Here is a 21,417-nt window from a genome sequence, read left to right on the forward strand (position 1 = left end):
TCATCCACTGGCCACATCTACCCCTGGTTTAGCGAAAAGGGGGAAAGTTGCAATGCGTCATGTAACAACAACATGTCGTTACACGTTTGACACTCTTGATATAGAGAGTTCAAGCATGGATTGTGAATGAAAAGGATCTCCATAAAATGCTATAAAGGACTATAGTTTAGATATAATCCTTTAAGAAGATCACATAATGCTACTGATCTCTTACCAACCAACAGAAGTAATATAAAGTTTTCATAAAATGCAATTTGCACAGAACATAAATATTGAAAATAATAAGACATCAGCTAGCAGACACAGGAAAACAATGCAGTTCTTAGCTACATTTTTCTAGTCCCTTCTGGGGATTAGATGGGCCTTGGAATGTAAGTTACCTCTGTGTAAGCATATGTCTTGGAAATCCTTTGTGCAAATACCAGTTGAAAGCTAAGGGTTAAAGACTTATTTCCAATCACTCTATCAAGTTTGGTTGTTGATTAAAAAAAATTTAAAAAATAATAATAGAAAGAAGGTAATTTTGTGAGGGGATCTGCTTTTTGTACAGGTGCTCAACTTGACACAAAAATGAATATCCTCTTTCTAGGAAACAGTCATGTGAGAGTACTAGTGCATTACAATTACAGTACCCAATTCACTACAATTCTGTATCCTTAACTAACTGGAAAAATTTCTTTGTTTGATTCAGTTATCAAAACCAAAGTATGTTTATTTGGATAGGACTTTTTATTTAAGAATATAAACCTTGAGATTCCTATCCACTGAATTCTTATGCCATTAGCAATTTTGGGGGGGGAATAGGAAAGCCAATTTAAATCACATTGCTGCTAATACACAAAAAATACATGAATGCAACAGAGGTATAATTAAGCTTGGTGTGGGATGCAGACAGTGTTTTCCATGACTAACAGCATAAACAGTTCATGTTCAAAAGTGGGAGGGGAAATACTGATTCCCAATCTGACTCTTTTTTAAAAAAATCATTTAAAATAAATGAATAAGTAGTTGATAAAGTGCAAAACCCATAGCCAGACTTTAGGATTATAATCATTTGAAAAAAATGCCTTTGAGTCCCATTGCATTGGTAGAGAACACTCTGGTTTACTTTCTGGTAAATGGATGTTTTGTGAGTAACCATGCTACATGACTATTTTGTAAACAGGCAAGTCTCTCATGGTGTGCGTGTGTGTGTGTGTGTGTACACCCAAGATCTGCTTTCAGAATTCCAAGTGTATCCTAGTTAAAAATGTCTACCTCACCCTGCTTTAATGCACAGTGTACTTCCCATACCACAGTAGCAATGCTTTAACCATCCTTTCATTCTGTTTCCAGATGACAGCATGGATTGTGTTGATAACGAACGGCGGCCACACTTCCCTCAGTTCTCTTACTCCGCCAGTGGAACAGCTTAATGTTTCACTTGTCAATAACTTCAACCAATCAGACTGCATTTTGGGGACCTTTAATTTCAATGGACATTAGAGAACTCTCTACGATACATGAATTACAAACTATGTTTGTATTACGGTTTAGTTGAATTTGTAGGAAGCCTCACAGGCTATGTATTTAAAACAATCCTGATGAATTTTTGAGTCAGAATCTCTGCAATTTTGAGAAGGAAGATAAGAAACCATTCTTAATGCATTATAAAAAAAATAAAAAAAAACTTTTTCTTCTGGAGAGACAAAAGGACATTTTAGGTTTTTAAGAATGTGCACCAAAAGTTTTCTTTCAAAAAGCCTAAAGCTTTTGGCCGTTTAAAAAAACAATACAAGAACACAACTGTTTTTTATTTATTTCATACTGTTCATTATGTGTAAGTAGAAAAACTGCACTCTGAACAATTAGATTTATTTAGGATGAGAGGCAGACTTAGATAGTGCAATAATTAGAGCAGCAACACAAAAAACGAACAAACTCTGGGCCATTAAGGCCACAAGAAATCTGCTGGCAATTCTAGGATGCCTTTTATAGGAATGGCATGTGGGACTTCAGAGAGATAGAGTCGAGAAGAAAATGACGTTAGCACAACTGCTACTACACGTTACATATCAAACAGAGCTGAATGATCTGTTTTAAAATTACACACAATGTCCTGCTGAAGACGGCACATTACCTATACTACATTCTTGTCCCAGCATGTTTCTGGGAAGTTACACTTTAAGAGAAACAAATCAGTTTTACATATTTCAACTGAAAACACTTTAGTTGCAAAAATTGACCAGGGGAGAGGGCAGCATTTGTATACATTAAAAAACAAACCACGCACAATAGTCTTAAGTGAAGAAACATCTATCTTACTGAGCAAAATCTGGAGTCATATTTTTGGCAGTGAAGCCATAGACCCTGTTCATATATGTGTTACATCTTTTCCCAGCCTGATGCCTTCCAGAAGCGGGTCACAGCTCCAAAAATTTCTGTGCAGCACGGACTTTCAGCTGCCACAGAATTCTGCAGTGCATAATCCTGATACATCTGGAGGGCACCAGATTGCAGCAGCAGGTTTTAGAGAGGCATTAACATGGCAAGATGTTTCGCACATTGAAATCCCGTCCATCTGTTTTCCACTCTTCAGTGTACATTTTTAAAGGTTATAGGGGGGAGGGAGGGCAAGCTGGATGGTACCACGATGTATGGATGAAAAGTCCATCAGTGGTTGCAGTGGCTATATGTAAAAAAAAAAATATTAAGGTGAAACTTTATACGATCAAGATTTTTTTTGTCTCATTTCTTTTTTTATCTTTTTGTCACTTCATTTTGTATTTTCACAGCCACATCATTCTGGATTTACCAGACAAAATTGTCTTTTTTGCTTTTTGACACGGGCCAGGATTTTAAGCTCTCGTACTGTGAATGAGTTTATTCAGTTGTGGCTTTATGTTCTTTTAGACACGCTTGTGTTTATGTTCTCTTACCTGTTTAAAAAAAAAAAAGACCTATATTGCAGTTCTTTAACTTTTTTTTATTGGAAAGGGAATGTATTTAAAATACCCACAACTTTCCCTTTACACAAAATTCCATTGTTGTGTGTGTTGTACTTTTTTTTTTTTTAACAACATTCAGTTCTAGTATTTTTACTTATGATATGAAAGTTTCCCTCAAAAGTACTTCAATAAAATGTGCTTTAACAAGTTAGTTTTGTCTTGGTTTTGGTAGAATGTATAGGTGATTTAAAAAGCAAAATTGATGCAAACTTTTCTATATTATGCAGTTTTCTCAGTAGCCGAGGCTCAACAGTAGCTATGAGGATTAATGTTACTTTTTTTAAAAAGTTGATCTATATTAGCAAGGATTTAAGGTGGAAAGAGGAGTGGGCGGGGAAGAAATAGGGAGGATTCAGTTTGCTGGGTTGTAGGTATCTTGAAATTGGTAAGTCTTTAGTCCTCTGATCTTGACAAAGCTTGATTTCATTGAAAACGTATGAAGATTATCTCTATATTTTCAGCTGCAAGAGAAGGAATTTGCGCAAGTCATTTAGTGACAATTTCAGAAGCAAACTCCTGGCTTCATACCTTGCTTGCACATTTCTTTAAAACAGCAGTAAGTTCAACAAGTTCAGCTTTAGACCCTCAATAGTCTAATAGCAATAGAATAGTAAACCTAACAACAAAAAAGTATGATCTTTAATTATCTTCTTCATGTTCATTCCCAGTTGCTCAGCTTCACTGGTCATGTGCTTCAGAAATGTGTAGTCCGTATAATTACTGGACTACAGATTTCATCCTTAATCAGTAATTTACTCCTGGATGTGCCTGGTAGTTTATTGATTTACTAATCAAATGTACATCCTGCTCAATCAGAAGATTCTCAGTGGCTAATAATGACTTTAAACATCCCAAAACAAAAGTTTTCAGCCCAGCATTTGCTGATACCAACTGTAGGTTGCCTTTGTTCATACCTGCATGTGCTTTGTCAGCTATAAGCAGGCTGAGTGTTTGAATCTCAGACTTTGCTACAATCCATGTGCTGATTTGTCCAGCTGAAGCTAATATAGTGTGTCTGGTCCCACCTTCTATCCCATCTAATCCTAACCCTGTTATTTTATCCCAGTCTGGTACCACAAGCTTGAAATCGAGATAAGATTTCATTTAATTTTATTAAATTGTATTTAACTTTATTAAAATGTTAAATTTCATGACACACACATACAGCCCAATACGACAAGTGGTAAAATTGGGCAAAGAATCTTAACCAAGACATTTCTTAAATGAACACTGCTTAATTGATGTTTAAAAGGGTATGTTTTTAATGGTATATTTCCACAGGAGTGAGCTACAAAGTCCTGGTTTTACTCTTAAAAACTCTGTCCTAGGGACCTCACCTCCCAATACTAAACTTGAAATGCCCCCAAGGAAGATTTTCCGTAACACTAAGCATGTAGGGAAGAAAATGGTTTTATCACCTGGCTGACTTCGAAGTTGGAGCTTTTCAGGGCAAAGTATTACTTGATGGATCTTCTATCAGCCAACCTTGGAAGGTTAATTGTGATGCAATAGTTGTGCACAAAGCAGCTTGATCTTGTTTTACCTTTTTCCCATTGCTGAGAAAAGTGTTTTGGGGGAATAAAAAAATACTGGCTAAATTAAGCTTCCAGGTATAATAGGTCAGAAGAAAAGAGTGAAGAGGCACCTCAAGGCTACTTGTTGACAGTAGGTTCTAGCAGGACTGATGGATGCTGGTGCCAACTCTATCTGTTGTGTTGCATTAACACCTAATCTGTCAACTGTTGCAAGCAGAAAGGGGGGACAGTTTGTGCTTTGTTTTCTTTTTGCATGGTCGATCTGGAACACCTGATAGAGCTCTCAAAACGGTTAAATATATATATAATAAAATACGGCATATGGAAAATAAATGGAATATTCAGCATCCAGAGATATTACAAGGAAATCAGGATACAAGCCAAGAGGAATGTTTATTTATTTTATTTGTCAAAAGCTTACAATATAACAGAAACAAAAATAAACATAAGTTTAAATACAAGAAATAGGAACTAATAATTGGGGACAACAGGACAGGGACGGTAGGCACGATTGTGCGCTTATGCACGCCCCTTACAGACCTCTTAGTAATGGGGTGAGGTCAATAGAGGTTAGCTTGAGGGTAAAGGAGTGGGGGTTTGAGCAGGTGACAACAGAATCAAGTAGTGAGTTCCAGACATTGACCTCTCTGTTGCTAAAATACTTCCTGCAAACAAGTGGAGCGGTTTACATTTAGTTTATATCGGTTGTGCGCTCTAGTGTTGTTAAAGCTGAAATATTCATTAACTGGTAAGATGTTGAAGCATATGATTTTATGCTTAAGTCTAATCTTAGTTGACGTAGTTCAAGGTTGTCTAAACCAAGAATCTCAAGTCTGGTGCTGTAGGGTATTCTGTTGTGAACAGAGGAATGTAGAACTCTTCTTTCTGGACTCGCTCAATTGTATTTATGTCAGATATACAGCATGGATTCCAGACAGCAGAGCTGAATTCAAGTATTGGTCTAACAAAGGTTTTGAATGCCCTAGTTAGCAAAACAGTATTACTAGAAAAGCTTCATAAAATTAAATGTACAACTCTTAAAGCCTTTTTGGCAATACTGTTGCAGTGAGCTTTGACACTTAGATCATTTGGTATGAGAACTCCAAGGTCCTTGACAAAGTGAGGGTCATTAACACAGTCATATCCACCTAGATTGTATTTGGTATATAGATTTTTTTTACCAATGTGTAGGACAGAGCATTTGTTGGTAGACATTTGGAGTTGCCAACTGTTCAAACACATAAGGTCTTTTTGAAGGATGGTAGCATTGACGGTGGTGTTGAATAGTTTTACATCATCAGCGAAGAGGATGCAGTTGCTAATAAGGTGATCAATGTCCTAATAGACAGATTCCTCATCAGTCATGACACACTTTACTTCAGGATAATGGGACAGAGTCTTCATGGCCAGCCTTAAGAAGCAGGATCATGTACAGTCTGGCTGCTCTTTAGCTACTTTGGCCTTAAGCTATATAAGGCTTTATAAATTAGAAAACGTAAGAGTTCATAAAGATGCCACCGTATTCTGCATTAACTGTCACTTCAAAACACTCGAAGTGTTTCCAGCAGGTTAGGACATGGGTAAAAGCTGGCTGGGGTTTAAAAGAAAAAATGTACAGCTCATTGCCTTGGTCCAGTAAGCAGATTGGGTGAGGTCAGAAAACTCAAAAAAGGATGGACAATGCAAAAGGTGGATTGGGCTTAGAGAGAACAACTCACTCAGTCACCTAGCCGGCTTTCATGGCTGAAGCAGTATTGCAACTCAGTCTCCCTGTTTTAACATTAATGACTTTTTGTTCATTTTCATAGATTGGTATTAGATGAATACAGTTATTGCCATAGACCTGTCTTTTATCAATAAACAAGGCTGGAGAAACAATGTAGCACTGAAGTTTAATGAATATAAACTCCCAGGCTGAGACTGAATTTTACACAACCAGGAGCTTCTTAACCAAAATCCTAGAACTCAAGAAAACTCACTTGGTAAGAAATCATGGAGAGAACATCCAATGGTAGATTCCACTTCTACCTGTGTTTTTGGCATGATCCAGAGCAAGACAAAACATGGGGGGAAAGGTTTTTATTATTTAAAGCCAACTCATATTCAGTAAGATTTAATCTGAATCACTGCAGAATGACACTGAAGGAATATATCCCAGTGTGTGATGACCCAAAACATATTAAGTCCGGTAAAGCCTTCAACTTAACTTCACTGTTTTATTAGGCACAGTTTAAAGTCACAAAAGTGAATAATGAAGCAAACAGAAAACCAAAACAAACCGCATTGATGAGAGTTCTGAATCAAGCCGAGATAACTAATTATAAACTCCAGGAAAATAACCGAGAAAAGTCCATGGGAAGAACGCCAGCAAAGATAAGCCTCTTTCAAGTGAACACTAATTGACTTCAGCAATTCTAACTGCGCAGTTGCGATATACATAGCTCCCACCTGCAAGCCACAAGGAGGATCATGGTAATCTCTTGAGTAGACCTCGCTTTTCCCTGATCCTCTCCTCCCTGCGTGACCTAGGATGGATAGGGTATGGGCTGGATCCTCCTCTGACTGCTCAGCCGGCCTCTGCCCTTCCCCAGCCTCCTCCACCACCTTTGGAGCCACAATCCCACTGCCTGTTGGCTGTTCCTCCTCTTCCTCAGAGTCAGACTCCACCAGGGGCATGACACTATCCCCCCCCCGCAGGTCCCCCTTCCCCGGGACCAAGCGGACAAGGACGTTGAGGAAACTGAGCGTGAAAGTCCTGGACCAAACGAGCATGAACATCAGTGGCATCGACCCAGGTGAAGTCCTCTGGTCCATAACCTTTCCATGCCACCAAATACTGAAATCGGCCCCGCAACTGGCATGAATCTCGGATGCTATCCACTTCGTATTCCTCCTCTCCCAGAGGGCTACTGGGGCTGGCTGTAAGGGAGCCGGTCTATGCAGACTGTTGGGCGAGGCAGGGACTAACAGGGAATGATGAAAAACAGGATGGATATGCATGGTCCGTGGCAGGGAGAGACGATAAGCCACAGGATTGATCACCGCCTCAACCGGAAAAGGTCCCAGGTAACGGTGATCAAGCTTTTTCAATGGTCGCGTCATTGGTAAATTTCAAGTAGAGAGCCAAACCCAATTGCCGACCACTAAAGGTGGAACATTGCGACGATGTTGGTCTGCAAACCGTTTATAGTCTTCCTTGGCTCTCTAGTTCAGGGTCCTAACCGCGGTCCGCGGACCGGCCGCGAACAAGCCTTACCGGGCCGCTGGTTGCTGGCGCCGCCATCTTTTTGTAAAAAGCAATTTTTCGTCAAAAGATGGCGGCGCCAGCGGTGAGCTTTTCCGGTAGAAAGCCATTTCTACCGAAAACCTCACCAGAAGCGCTGCGCCGCTATTTGCGAAAAATCACTCGTGACGTCACGGAAGTGATTTTCGTCAAAAAGATGGCGCCAGCTGACGCCGGAACCGGCAGGCGCCAGCTGACGCCGGAACCGGGCGCGGCGTCGAAAAGGTTGGGATCCCTGCTCTAGTTGATCGTGGACCATGTGGTGCATGGCTGTTAACTCCTGCAAAAACGTATCCACTGCCGGAACTAGGGAATCAGATGGGACTAAAGGGAAAAGTTGTGGATGAAACCTATAGTTAGCAAAGAAAAGGGACACACGGGTAGATGCATGTTGAGCATTGTTATAAGCAAACTCTGCCACCGGCAGCACCTCCACCCAATTGTCTTGTTGAGTATTGCTGAAACAGTGGAGGTACTGCTCCAAAATAGCATTCACTCTCCCTGTCCCCCCATCAGTTTCGGGGTGATGAGCAGACAACAGACACGCCTCAAACTGCAGTTTCGCGAATAGGGTCTGCCAGAAGCGTGCCGTAAATTGTACCCCCCCGATCTGATTCCATGAGGTCTGGTAACCCATGCAACCAGAAAACATGGGAGATAAACAATTGAGCCGTTATCTTGGCCAATGGAAGACCCGCACACGGAATAAAATGGGCCATTTTAGTCAACATTTCCACCACCACCAAAATGGTTGTGGCACTATTCGATGGTGGTAACTCAACGATGAAATCTAATGAAACTGCCCCCCATGATCGTTCTGGCATGGGCAAGGGCTGCAAGAGACCAGGGGGTGCACCAGGAGCATACTTGGCTTGGTGACAGATCCCACAGGACGCCACATATCCCGACACATCATGTTTAAATCTCAGCCACCAAAATGTCCTAGAGATGAGGTGCAGTGTTTTGAACACCCCAAAGTGTCCTGCCCCTGGACTATCATGACATTGATGTAGGATAAGGCCATGAACAGAACCTCCAGGCACATAAATGCAATCACAGAACCGCAACAGGTCCCCAATATACACCTCTTGTCTCCCATTCTCATCCAATTCTCGATGTCGAGCTGCCACAAATGGGTCCTGCTGCTGTGCCTCCTGAATCCTCACTCAAAGGTCCACAGGTTCCTTGGTGGCCACAAACCACTCCAACGGAATCACCATCCAGGGCAAGATTTTATCATCCCTTCGGGTATACTCGGGCTTCCGAGATAGGGCATCGGTGCATTCATTCCCTCCACTCGGAACATAGGTCACCCGGAAATCGAATCGAGCAAATAATAAGGACCATCTCACCTGACACTGGTTCAATGTCCGAGCTGTATGTAGGTGTTCCAAATTGCGATGATCCATCCAAACCTCGATTTGGTGACGAGCCCCCTCCAAGTGGTACCGCCATGTCTCAAAAGCGACCTTAACCGCCAATAGCTCCTTGTCCCAAATCATATAGTTGCGCTCTGGACCCGACAACTTCCGGGAAAAATAAGCGCACGGGAACAATGTGCCTGTGGAAGCATAGGCCTGGAGGAGCACCACACCAACAGCCACATCGGAAACATCTGTTTCCACCACAAATGGCTGGCCTGGATCAGGGTGTTTGAGGATAGGCTCAAAAGCAAAGGCGACTTTCAACGCCTCAAAAGCTGCCTGCTCCTCAGCACCCCAATGGAACTTCTCCTCCTTCTTGAGCAGATTAGAAAGGGGAGCAGTCAATTCAGCAAAGCGGGGAATAAATGTGCGGTAGTAGTTCGCAAACCCCAACAGTCGTTGCACATCCTTAACCCTCTGTGGAGGTTCCCACTCCTGCAACTATTGTATTTTTTCCGGGTCCATTTCCACCCCAGCAGGTGAAATACGATGTCCCAAGAAGTCAATTGTGGTTTGTGCAAACTGACACTTCTCACATTTAGCAAACAGGTGGTTATCCAGCAAACTTTGCAACATCAGCCACACATGCTGCCAATGTTCCTGCAGGAAGTCTGAGTAAATCAAAATGTCATCTAAATAAATGACCACGAATTGATCCAACAAATCACGGAAAACATCGTGTATGACATGCATGAACACAGCTGGGGCATTGGTTAATCCGAAAGGCATCACGGTATACTCAAAATGCCCATACCTCATCCAGAAAGCTGTTTTCCACTCATCCCCTGCACGAATGCGAACCAGATTGTAGGCCCCATGCAAATCCAACTTCGTAAAGATCTTAGCTTGATGAAGCCGCTCAATCAGTTCATGGATGAGGGGAAGCGAGTACTGATTCATGTGCCGGCTCATGTAAAGCTGGCACTGCCCAAAAAATGCTGGAAATTGGGCCAGCAAACCATCAAATTTATCTGGCACTGCCACTGGGCATTTTCGGTGTGGCCGGGCAGCTTGCATTTGTGCCACCTGTTCAGTCAAAAGAGCCACTTGCTGGGTTAACTGGGCAATCTCTGCTCTGAGCTGATCCTTGGTCACCCCACAAAAAGCAAAAATAAGTTGAAGGGGTGGCTGAAGTCAAAATGTGATGACCCGTAGTCTCTCAAAATAACCCAAAACCCAAAACATATATTAAAGTCCGGTAAAGCCTTCAACTTAACTTCACTGTTTTATTAGGCAGTTTAAAGTCACAAAAGTAAATAATGAGGCAAACAGAAAACCAAAACAAACCGCATTGATGAGAGTTCTGAAGCAAGCCGAGATAACTAATTATAAACTCCAGGAAAATAACTGAGAAAAGTCCATGGGAATAACACCAGCAAAGATAAGCCTCTTTCAAGGTGAACACTAATTTACTTCAGCAATTCTAACTGCGCAGTTGCAAACTTATATACATAGCTCCCACCTGCAAGCCACGAGGAGGAGCATGGTAATCTCCTCTTTGAGTAGACCTCGCTTTTCCCTGATCCTCTCCTCCCTGCGTGACCTAGGATGGATAGGGGATGGGCCTGGATCCTCCTCTGACTGCTCAGCCGGCCTCTGCCCTTCCCCAGCCTCCTCCACCACCTCTGGAGCCACACTCCCACTCCCTGTTGGCTATTCCTCCTCTTCCTCAGAGTCAGACTCCACCAGGGGCATGACACAGTGTGGGAGGCTACAGGTCCAAAGGAACTGATGTCAATTAGCTGCCTCCCCACTCCACGGTGATTCTAGATCTCCAAACCCACCCCAAAAGCAGATGTGTCAATAAAGTGGACATGTAATCTCCATATACAGTTTGAAGTCCTTCTTATCCTGATCCATAAGTAAAGGTTAAACTAAATGACTCAGGGCTTCCCCATATTTAGTTGGCCAACAGATATTTGGTATTTAGAATTTATTTTAGTTTGACACTATGGCTGCTTTGGGAGGAGTGCTGCCTATTTTTAAAACGATTCCTAGGGTATCCTTATCAGGCATAGAACAGAAAAATCAGGTCATGGAATGTGGAAGTCACCAGAGACCAATCATCAGAAATAATGGTACCCATGGGCCTTGTGGTAGCTCTTGAAATATCTTTCAAATAAACCAGTTCTTACAGGGAAGATGAATTCAAAACTACACACTGTCAGCTGGTGCTCCATTCAAAATCCAAGAAAGAAATGAAGACTCTTTTAATCAGAGAAAAGATACCTTTTAGTGGAAATCAAGTGGTAGCAACAAAAGAATTCTGAATCTGAGAAAATGGGCGCATAAATCACATATACAAAGTAATGGCAACGTTCCCACCCCCCAATAGTTCAATTGGCTCATCCAATTAAAAGTTGTGTATATCATCATGTGGGCATCTCCTGGTGGTGATGAGGCTTCTGTCCGTTGACCCTGACATAGTTTGATAAAGGGTTGCAGCCTCGCATAGGATAGAAACCTAAACAAGAATGTCCCCCCCCCCCCAGTTTATACAGTTCTGGTTTGTAACACCTCCAGCTCACTTCCCACAATCATTCCCCCCTCCTCCCCCTGTTACTTATGACAGCCAAAAGAAGCAAAGCAAAGGGAGAAAAATCTTGAAGGCTGACACACTTTTCTAGAAAAATTATGCTCCCCTCTTTCACTTTCTCCTATTACCTGGTAGAAGTTGAGCTGATTATAGAACAAGATTGAACCCAAAGTTGGGAGAATGTGTTAGGTTGCACTCAAAACATAGAGAGATAAATAAGAACCATGCAAACATTTGTGCATAATACCCCTTCCTGTATTCTGATCGTTATTTGCAATTAGAATACAGAAGAATGAAATGTATGATGTTGCAGGGAAAAATTTAGAAAACAAAGTTTAATTTCTTCTCCTTTAATAAGAATGATTTTAGGATTTTGCCTACCAGTGCACCCAAAAAGATAATAGGCTTCCTTCCTGTCACAATGGAGCTATGTCAGGCTTTCTATCATCAATCTTCTCTGTCACAGGTGGCTCAAATTTAAATGGTATGGAAAAATGCAAGTCAGAGACTTTAATCATGAAGTGGAAGCCAACTTATTTTGTGGCGGAATGAATAGTTATTATCTCTTTCCAAGCTGTTTTGCAATTCCAATTAAATGCTTAAATTTCAGTTGATTGAACTTTGTGTTAAAACTCAAAACATTTTGCAAGTAATATTTCAGATTTGGCCTGTCTTGCTATTACTTAGCATAAATACATTCTTCACCATGTCACATCATAGCTAGGGGGACTAAAAGTGTTTGGAATGGTAATATTGTTTCTAATGAAGAATAGTCACTTTAACTGCAGTTATTCTGTAAAAAAAAAATGGTAATAAAACTGCAGCCATTCCTGAAGTTCTACATTGATTTTTTCCCCCCAGAGGATCATATTCATATCTAAGCAATCCAACTCACGTCATTTGGAACACAGACACATGCAGTAGGGATTTGTTGAGTTAGCACTAGATTCTTAATTTGAATGTTTAAAAAATATTCCTCACGAATGGGAATTATGGCAAGAGTGCCAAGACAGATCATGGCACCCTGCAATTTAAATGGTACATGATTAAGAGCATTACTGTCTAGAAACACTTCTACACCAAACTCCTGTACAGGAAGACCATTACTGATAGCAATGAAAACAGGTAACAGTTCTTTCCCATTCCCATCCTAAATTGGTTGGGTCATATTGTTTCGCCAGGGCAGTTCAGATCACATAAGGCAATTTTACAGCTGATCCTGACTGATCAAACTGAATCTTACATATTTTCCAAGAATTCTCATGTCACAATGAAGTCTTATATTTCCTCACCTAAGAATTTAATTGCAGATATGAAACACTATTTCACTAGGATAATTCAGTCCCCAGACAGAACACAGTATTAAGAATGCTAAGAATATTCAAATGTAATACCTTCTGGGATACAAGAAAACAAGCAATATTTTTTGAATATGGGATTTGTATTAATTTCACGTTGATATTAAAGTTATAATGATCTTAAAATACTATAGAACTAATCACACTAACCTATAACATGTCCTTATAAGTAAAATTTGCATATCATACACTTTAGCAGGCATTATTTTAAGGGCCTGTATCAATTATGTAGCATAGCTCTTTTATATAAGATAAAAAGAGACACTATGTGTTTAGCTTAACCTGTCTGAAGACTGGATTTGTATGGCAAATACTAGTATCATTTAGCTTAATACAAAAAGACATGCATCTTTGTGGTTTTTTAATAAAAATACTAACTTCTTAAATATGATATCAAGTTTCTTTCACATAGAAATGTTAAAATACAATCTTGAGACCCAAGACTTTTTTTTTCAAAAGATGAATTAGCAGATTACAGATAAACCAAGAATTATTTTAAGATTAGGATAGTGATTTTCAATTAGAAATCTAATCTATAAGCAATTTTCTTTTATTGGATACTGCAAAAACAATGTCAGGTTATGTTCAATATGTCAGGTTATGTAAACACACCTTGCTTACTCACTTAGATATTTTATCACTCTCCTAATCCCCTGCTGATGCAACAAATGTACTCCGCTAGGTCTACAAACCAAATCTGAGGGCTTGTCTGGGAATACTAAGAATCCATTCTATATTCTCTACAAGGAATCTAAGATTCATATTTTATCAAGCAACACAAAAATCAAGTCTTATCAAAATAGGAAATATTTATTATATTAACTACAATTACAGAATATACAATATTTAGAAGGCACTCCAGTATCTCAAAAACCTAATTATTTAAAAGCAATACTTTCTTTACAAGACTAACGACAACCATTTCCTAAAAACAGCTGTTTATTCTTTGTACATTGAGCAGCCACTGCAGAAGATTTGATCTCCAACATCCTCTGATCTAAAAAAAGAAAAGATAAAAGTTAGTTTAATGTCTAGTAAAAAAGAGAACACAACTTCTGTTCTGGTTCTTCCACATGCCATAATGCTTTGTGACAAAATTAAGCTGTGAGCAGAAATAAAAACATAAGAATTGCCCTACTGAATTCAAATAAGATCCAACTAGACAATCCTGACATAAAAGATTGAATTAACTATATTGTAGCAATTAATTCAGCCACATCTAACAGTCTCCAATGTTACTGAATTCAAGTAATTGTAGCATGTAAAATATTCCCTTCTGTCAAGAATCAAAAATGTATTTGATTTATGGGTATCAGTTCTTAAAATTGTTAATGCAAAACTTTCTGCAGCCTCATCTCATATACCTTTATTAACTTTGCATCTAGTTTTTGTCATGGTACAATTATAAATCCCTCCAGAATTTATCAGTTCAATACAACCAAAGGAAATTAAGGCTTATCTGGATAGGCACTTACTCTATAACTGAGCATAATGAACAGACAATAGTGCTGCAACAGCTGCAGAGTTTGCTGCAGTTCTGGCATATGTACTGATCACACTGCGTGCAAACATCTTTGATGTCAACTGTTCTTATACAGGAGGAACAGGCTTTTGATACTCCTCCTGGCAAAACTGTGTAAAACAAACAGATTGATAAATTAGACTTTACCATAAGCATCTCCTTTATAATATAATCAAATCAGATTATTTGGACTCTCTAGTACAAAATCATTTATAGAGATTTATCCAATAGATAAGGTAAGGTATCACTTAGTGGAGTTGAAGTTACCAAGGAGTGAGCTTATGACTTTCTATATGCAAATCAGGTAATACTACTTTTCATACATTCCTATATCAGATAAGTTCATTTAAGTACAATTACAGGACTTTCTCTTACATTTATCCAATGAATACAACATTGCATTTAACTTTTTACACAATATATTCAGAAATCTATTTAAACAATACAATACAACTTCATACATTGGGAACAAATCTTGCTATTATCTGCTGTTTCCTTTTTTTAAAAGGAAAACTAGCTAGATACATCCACAAGCACAGGACAATATTCTTTCACAGACACTTCATCTATAATTTGTCATTAACCATAGAGTATGAATATAAAGAAACATTCAATTTAGCATAACTTGATAAGATATTTTTCTCCTAGTACAAATATAGTTGCATTACTCTTGGAGTATTCTTGGAAACTAGAAATTAGTAGTTGTGAGAGAAATAATAAACTCTGAATGGCAACTGAGAAAAATTGGCAGTCTGGCTATATATCTTTATAATTTCTGTACCTGTATCATTTCTGCACTGCCTAAATGAAATTACTTCTGAGGCCTTTTCCAATTATGATTTCATATTCCAAAAATCCATGTTGCAAAAAAGTTGGTGCCACAGAATATATAATGCAATTCTAAACAACGGGGGGGAATTCCCACCACAAACTTAAGTACTGAAATGCAGCTACTACCAACATGATTCAATGATAGTAATATGAGCACAAGTTTACTCATAACTACAACTTCTGAATTATTTTGTCATTGAAAACAAACTAAGGATGAACAGCATGTCTAGATATAATACCTGAAATAGGTTGAAAACTGCAGATGGAAAATTAATAGTACATAAGTGCTTGATAGCTAACTAACCATCCTTACCTATTTCACTTGCACAAGGTTGTCGAAGTTTTCCATCCTGCCCAATTAACATTTGTCCATTACATCTGTGCCAGGAACAAATTTCTGATTTGTCTATACATGAGTCTGGATATTGTGCAATTAGATATGTTCCCACTGCACTTGCACTGCAAACATTGTTCATGTATGTTTGAGCACCTTTGAAGAGCAGTTGTTTGGTTTTCTCTGTGATAATGAGAGAACAAGGACAAAAATGAGAAAGTTATTAATGATATTCTAATTGTACTGTCCGGAGTGACACTAGAGTGCATTATTCAATTTGTGTCTACTGTATAACCTCTTAAGTACAAATTTGTAGCAACAAATATGACTTCAGTTACTTTTTTCTGCCTTCTGGGGGCTGTCTGGACTTTTCAACCCAAATATTGTACCCTGCAAGCTAACTAAGAAAATTGTGAGCTATTTCCAAACCTCTTTTCCTGCAAAGTAGTTTTCTACCTGTTGAGAAATTACAACATATGATTTACCTAAAACCAGACCATATTGCTTCAATGAGGTCAGAATTATGTATGCCAATTAAATATTAAATACCTCAGTTCAAGCGTTATCACAGTATCATAGTGACAGTACTTAAACAGGGAATATCTATATGCAACATTACACACAAATTAGATGTTGAACCGAGCAGAATGGTTGGAGATTCAACTGTTTTGGGTCTTTTAAGCCAGCAAGAAGATAAAATAGCCCCGAAGATGAAGCACGAAACACTGAGGACAACAGCTGAGGGCACTTTGCCTTGTTTGGGGGGAGAAGGACCCAAGTTCTGCAATCAAAGGGTGTTTAGGGGAAGCAAGGCAATCAAACGACACGGGCTCTTTTGACAGATTAACAATGGCTTGACAATTTATCAAATGGCTTGTGCGTCCCACGCTTTCGAAGGCGAGATGGAGCACCTCTGAGCATGCACAGAGCGCTTTTTTGGGGGGGGGTGGAGTCACACACCAGCCAAGTTACAGTGGCTGTGTTGCAGTAACAGGAAAGAGGGGAGCTTTGCTTTCTTCCTCCGAGCAGCCGCCTTTCCGGAGGCCGGAAAAAAGGCGCACCCCGCTCACGCCGGGGCGGAAAGGTCCCGCGGGGGACAAAAGGCAAACGCGCCCTCAAGTAACTCGGATTCTCGCGAGGACAAGCCTCGCCGAAGCGATTTCTCCGTCCTTTCCCCTTCCCGCCGCGTCGCCTCACCGAAGATCTCGCGCCGGTACCTCTCGCCCATGACGCCCTGGCTCAGCTCCTTCAGCCGCACGCGCGTCTTCAGCTGCACCGGGGACGAGTCCGCGAACGGGAAGGAGCGCTTCGGCATCTCCTCCCCCAACACGCCGGCCGTGGCTCGGGGGAACCGCAGCTCCGGTTTAGCGGGAAACGATTAACGCCGCAAAAGCGAGCTCGAGGCGTAAACAAGACTCCCGGGAGGAAGCCCGCCTGCTTGGTCACCCGCGCTTACGTCATCGGGCCAATCGGGCCAATCGGGAAGCGAGATGAGGACATGGTGGGAGGAATTCTGCTAATGGGCGTTCACGTTGGCTGGGAAAAACGTGTCGGTAGCAGGGCGGGGCTGGGTCGAAAAAGCGCGCTGGCGAGGAGGAGGATAATGTTCAAACGATTAGGGTTGGAGCTGTGGAGCAGTCTGCTTTGAAACCAGATTAACAAAGTTGGAAGGGACCTTGTAGGTCATCTAGTCCTGGGGTCGCCAACCTTTTGGACCTCAGGGACCACCAAACTCATAATTTTAGATCCCAGGGACCACTAACCGGTTCTGTGGGCGTGGCCTAATTTGTGGGTGTGGCTTGGTGGTCATGTGACTGGCTGGACATGGCTTGTATGTAAATATTATAAATATTGATGTAAATATTGATATTTTTTTTATTAAAAAAAGAGCAACATTTACCCAAAGTCAGGCAAAGCAGGCAGGCAGATTGAGTTGCTCACAGAATCACAGATTCATTCAGTGATCTATCTATCTGCCATCGGCTAGCTCAGTCTCTCAAATTTGCCTACTGTGAATATGCACTGAATAACAGAACCTTTAGTCCTAAGGGAGGTTCAGCTGTGCTTAAAAGCAGACCCCAAGATCTAAAGACTAGCTAGAAAGCAAGAAATCCAACCATTTCCTGCTTCCTAGTTAATGTAAATCTCCCAGCACAGCAGAACAGATGATGGTCGGAAAAAGGAAAAATAGCAATTTAGTAGGCAAGTTTGTGGGGTAAGGAGTGAGTGGGCGGGGAAGGTTCACGTGGGCCATGTGGACAGCATAGCCTTGTGTTTCTGCCTGGTTGAATTGCTTTGGGGGAGTGGTCTGGGGGTGAGATTTCGCTGTGGCCCACCACAGCCCACCAGTTGGCGACCGCTGTTCTATAGGACCTATTGGTTGAAAAAGCGCGCCGGCGAGAAGGAAAGTGTCCAAGCGTTGGAGCTATATAGGACCTATAAGCCATGCCCAGCCAGTCACATGACCACCAAGCCACACCCACAAATTAGGCCACGCCCATAAAACCGGTTAGTGGTCCCTGGGATTTAAAATTTGGTGGTCCCTGAGGTCCAAACGGTTGGCAACCCTGCTATAAAATATAGGCTCTGTTGAGTATTCTTGAATAAATCTCATTTAGGATTCAATGTTGGAGTCAAGAATTCATCAAAAACACAAATGACGTGAGCATTTACCTCATTGTGGTTTACATTTGAATGACGTTAACCAAAAATCTAACAACTTTTAAAGTTAGAAATGTAACTATTATATGTGAAAAACAAACACATTTAGGGACTAGGTTTATTCTGCTGCAGCCTTCATTCTTATGCCATCAAATTCTTCACTGAAGACTACATTTCTTGAAAGCAGTGGGATTTATCCACTATGAAATGAATGTCATGTTGTGCAATATTTTTTTTTAGTGGTGACAAGATGCCAATGTTTTTCCAAGTCATAAATTTGGGAGGAGGAAGAAGGTAAGGTGAAGAATAAAATGTGACTTTAAGGACAAACATACTGTAAATAATTCCTATTCAGTATATTCCATAGGTTTTGTAGAATAAGCATTTCAGCTAAGTTTTTCACCAAGCCTGGATAATATGCAAATTTTCCAACATATTAGTTATGCATGTTAATTAAGATTTTATCTAAAAGTTATATAACTACTCTACTGGTGCCATGCATATGCAACACCATGTGAGAACACATAGTGAATTTACTATGGGATTCTTGGCTACAAATAACATGATCCTGAGCTACAAATATCCTCTTCTAGAATTTACCATATTTGGTGATCTTGGAAGATTTTGGCCATGTCTATTTTTTTTAATTGTAGCATTATCATTTACATTTATAGATATAAATCCTATGGAACTTCAGCCATATACAGACAATCCTAACAAATACAATAATAAATAAATCTTAGAAATGTGCAAAACAAAGTAAATAAATGAAGTAAACAGATGAAAAGCTGGTCCACACTGATGCAGCAAGTATAGTTATGGATGTATTTCAGTATGCCCATATGTCATGGTACTGTGAGATCTGTATTGGTTACTATTGGGCTTCTGGGTGCAATTCAAAGTGCTGATAGTCACCTGCAAAGCCCTATATGACACAGGGCTAGGGGTCATTTATCTGTTATCTCTGCCTTCCTAACACGTTCTGGATTGCTCTAAGTTTTATCAGTTCCATTTAATGGCACCCAAGAAGGATGCCTTATCTATCACTGCATTGGCCTTGTAAAACAGCAACTCACCTCCAGATCTGGATGGTGCAGACCAGAGGTGGCATTCAGCAGGTTCTGACCAGTTCTGGAGAATCAGTAGCGGAAATTTTGAGTAGTTCGGAGAACTGGCAAATACCACCTCTGACTGGAGATTTTACAGTATTCTTCCCCTGCCACGGCCACCAAACCATGCCCACAGAACCAGTAGTAAAAAGTTTGAATCCTACCCCTGGTTCAGACCCTGCTGGCTTTTAAAAAGATCTTGTTCTTCCCTTTGGTATAGTATAACTTATTATGTCATATTTAAGTTACTGTCTTGGTTTGTATGTATTCTGCAGTTACTAATCCTTGTTGGTTGCCCAGAAAACAAAGGAATGAATTAATAAATATAACATGACCAAAGAACTCTTGTAAACAAACAGGTAAGCTACAGATTTAACACAAATTTTGCTGGAAGAAAATTTGAAATTTAGAATATATAAGTACAGAGTACATCAATTGATCATGTATGTTCTTATAAACAATTCCAATAATAATTTTGGTTACTAAAGATAAATTTTAGCTGACATTTATTTCAATCTCTGAACCCAGTTCCTGCTGACTTCAGTCCACATTGGTTTCGTATTACTACCTTTGTTCAGAGAGAAAGCAGGAAGTTACCAGCAGTAACATATTTGCTTTGGTTGTGTTTTCTGTTCATGTTACCCTCTAAAATTAATATGACTTGCATCTACATAACAAACGTTGCTGCTGAATTTTGTTAACATACAGTCTCATACATGTGTGTATGTTTTTTAGTGATGCACTTTTAAAAAGCTAAATATAATTAACTCAGCTCCCCCAAACATTGTATCAAATTTAACATTATATGGCATACAAAATTGGGTCTTGCATTAGTATTGTCAATCTGTTACTGGAAGAAGAAAGTTAATGGAGTAGTGAAGACATTATATACGGGAGTCTCTGTGGTTAAACTGGGAGAAGATTAAAAGACAATGTTATTTGAAAATTCCAGTCTGGCTATCGACTATTTAAGCATTTTCTTATCCTATAATATACAAAAAGAAACAAACAGTTAGATATGATGAAATATTGAATGAAAAGGGTGAACTTAAATCTATACAAAAACTGGAGGAACAAGGTATAAAGATGAATTGGTTTTCATATGCGTAAATACATTCAAGGTATGATAAAGATGCTAAAACAGAAGGTTTCTATGATAAACTGACTGACTTAGATAAGATTTTGACAGGTACTGATGAAAAGGTGATTAAAAAATTGTATGGATATTTATTAGAAATTAAACTAGAAGAAGAACAAGTTAAAGAAACTACGATTGCTTGGGGGGAAAATTTTGGATATGGGATTGATCTAGAGAAATGGCAAAAATTGTGGTCTCAAAATTATAAAATGACAATGTCAACAGCATATAAAGAAAATTTGTATAAGATGTTTTACAGGTAGCATTTCCCCCCGACAAGAATGTTCAAGAATAAATCTGAAAAATGTTGGAAATGTCATCAGACACTTGGCTCATATAACCATATGTGGTGGACTTGTGTGGATGCTAAAAAATACTGGACTAAAATCCACACGTAGTTGAAAAAAATGACAAAAAACATATAGATTTGAAACCAGAGATATTTTTATTGGGAATTTTACCTGAAATATATAGTAAAGATTTGAAATACCTGATTGTAAATGTATTAACAGTGGCTAGGATTGTATTTGCTAAAAACTGGAAAAATGAGAAAATACCATCACAGGAGGAAATCATTAAGAAAATATTGGATGTGCTGAAATGAGTAGATTGACATTTGAAATTAGAGAACAAGATGATAAACAATTTTATAAAATTTGGGATCTATTCTATCAATGGTTAGACAATAAAATATAGTAA

At 39.6% G+C, this 21,417-nt stretch overlaps 2 protein-coding genes across 3 annotated transcripts in view; one reads left to right on the forward strand and one right to left on the reverse strand.

Moving 5' to 3' along the window:
- AKT1 (AKT serine/threonine kinase 1) overlaps positions 1-3,133 on the forward strand; it is a 107,140-nt gene extending 104,007 nt beyond the window's left edge. For both annotated transcript variants that reach the window (XM_026670115.2, XM_087952262.1), the window contains one exon: positions 1,336-3,133. In XM_026670115.2, coding sequence (XP_026525900.1) covers positions 1,336-1,415 — 80 coding nt within the window. In that variant the 3' untranslated portion in view covers positions 1,416-3,133. The remainder of the gene's footprint in view (positions 1-1,335) is intronic.
- Positions 3,134-13,914: 10,781 nt separating this feature from the next.
- SIVA1 (SIVA1 apoptosis inducing factor) lies at positions 13,915-17,272 on the reverse strand. Its single transcript, XM_026670116.2, has 4 exons — positions 17,008-17,272; positions 15,790-15,993; positions 14,599-14,755; positions 13,915-14,120 (listed from the first exon to the last, which is right to left on the reverse strand). The coding sequence occupies exons 1-4, from the start codon at positions 17,123-17,125 to the stop codon at positions 14,063-14,065; spliced, it is 537 nt and encodes a 178-aa protein (XP_026525901.2). The 5' UTR covers positions 17,126-17,272; the 3' UTR covers positions 13,915-14,062.
- Between the last annotated feature and the right edge of the window lie 4,145 nt (positions 17,273-21,417).

This window comes from Notechis scutatus, chromosome 1 (assembly GCF_049901735.1).
Source record: "Notechis scutatus isolate UNSWTSFEM ecotype Mainland chromosome 1, rNotScu1.2, whole genome shotgun sequence".
Lineage (NCBI taxonomy): Eukaryota > Metazoa > Chordata > Lepidosauria > Squamata > Elapidae > Notechis > Notechis scutatus.

Excerpts from the sequence above, each read along its gene's own strand:
- SIVA1 (XM_026670116.2), bottom strand. The coding sequence starts at position 17,125 with ATGCCGAAGCGCTCCTTCCCGTTCGCGGACTCGTCCCCGGTGCAGCTG. Across the intron at positions 15,994-17,007 it reads GTACCGGCGCGAGATCTTCG|AGAAAACCAAACAACTGCTC; the intron begins GTGAGGCGACGC and ends TCATTATCACAG. Across the intron at positions 14,756-15,789 it reads ACCTTGTGCAAGTGAAATAG|TTTTGCCAGGAGGAGTATCA; the intron begins GTAAGGATGGTT and ends TGTTTTACACAG.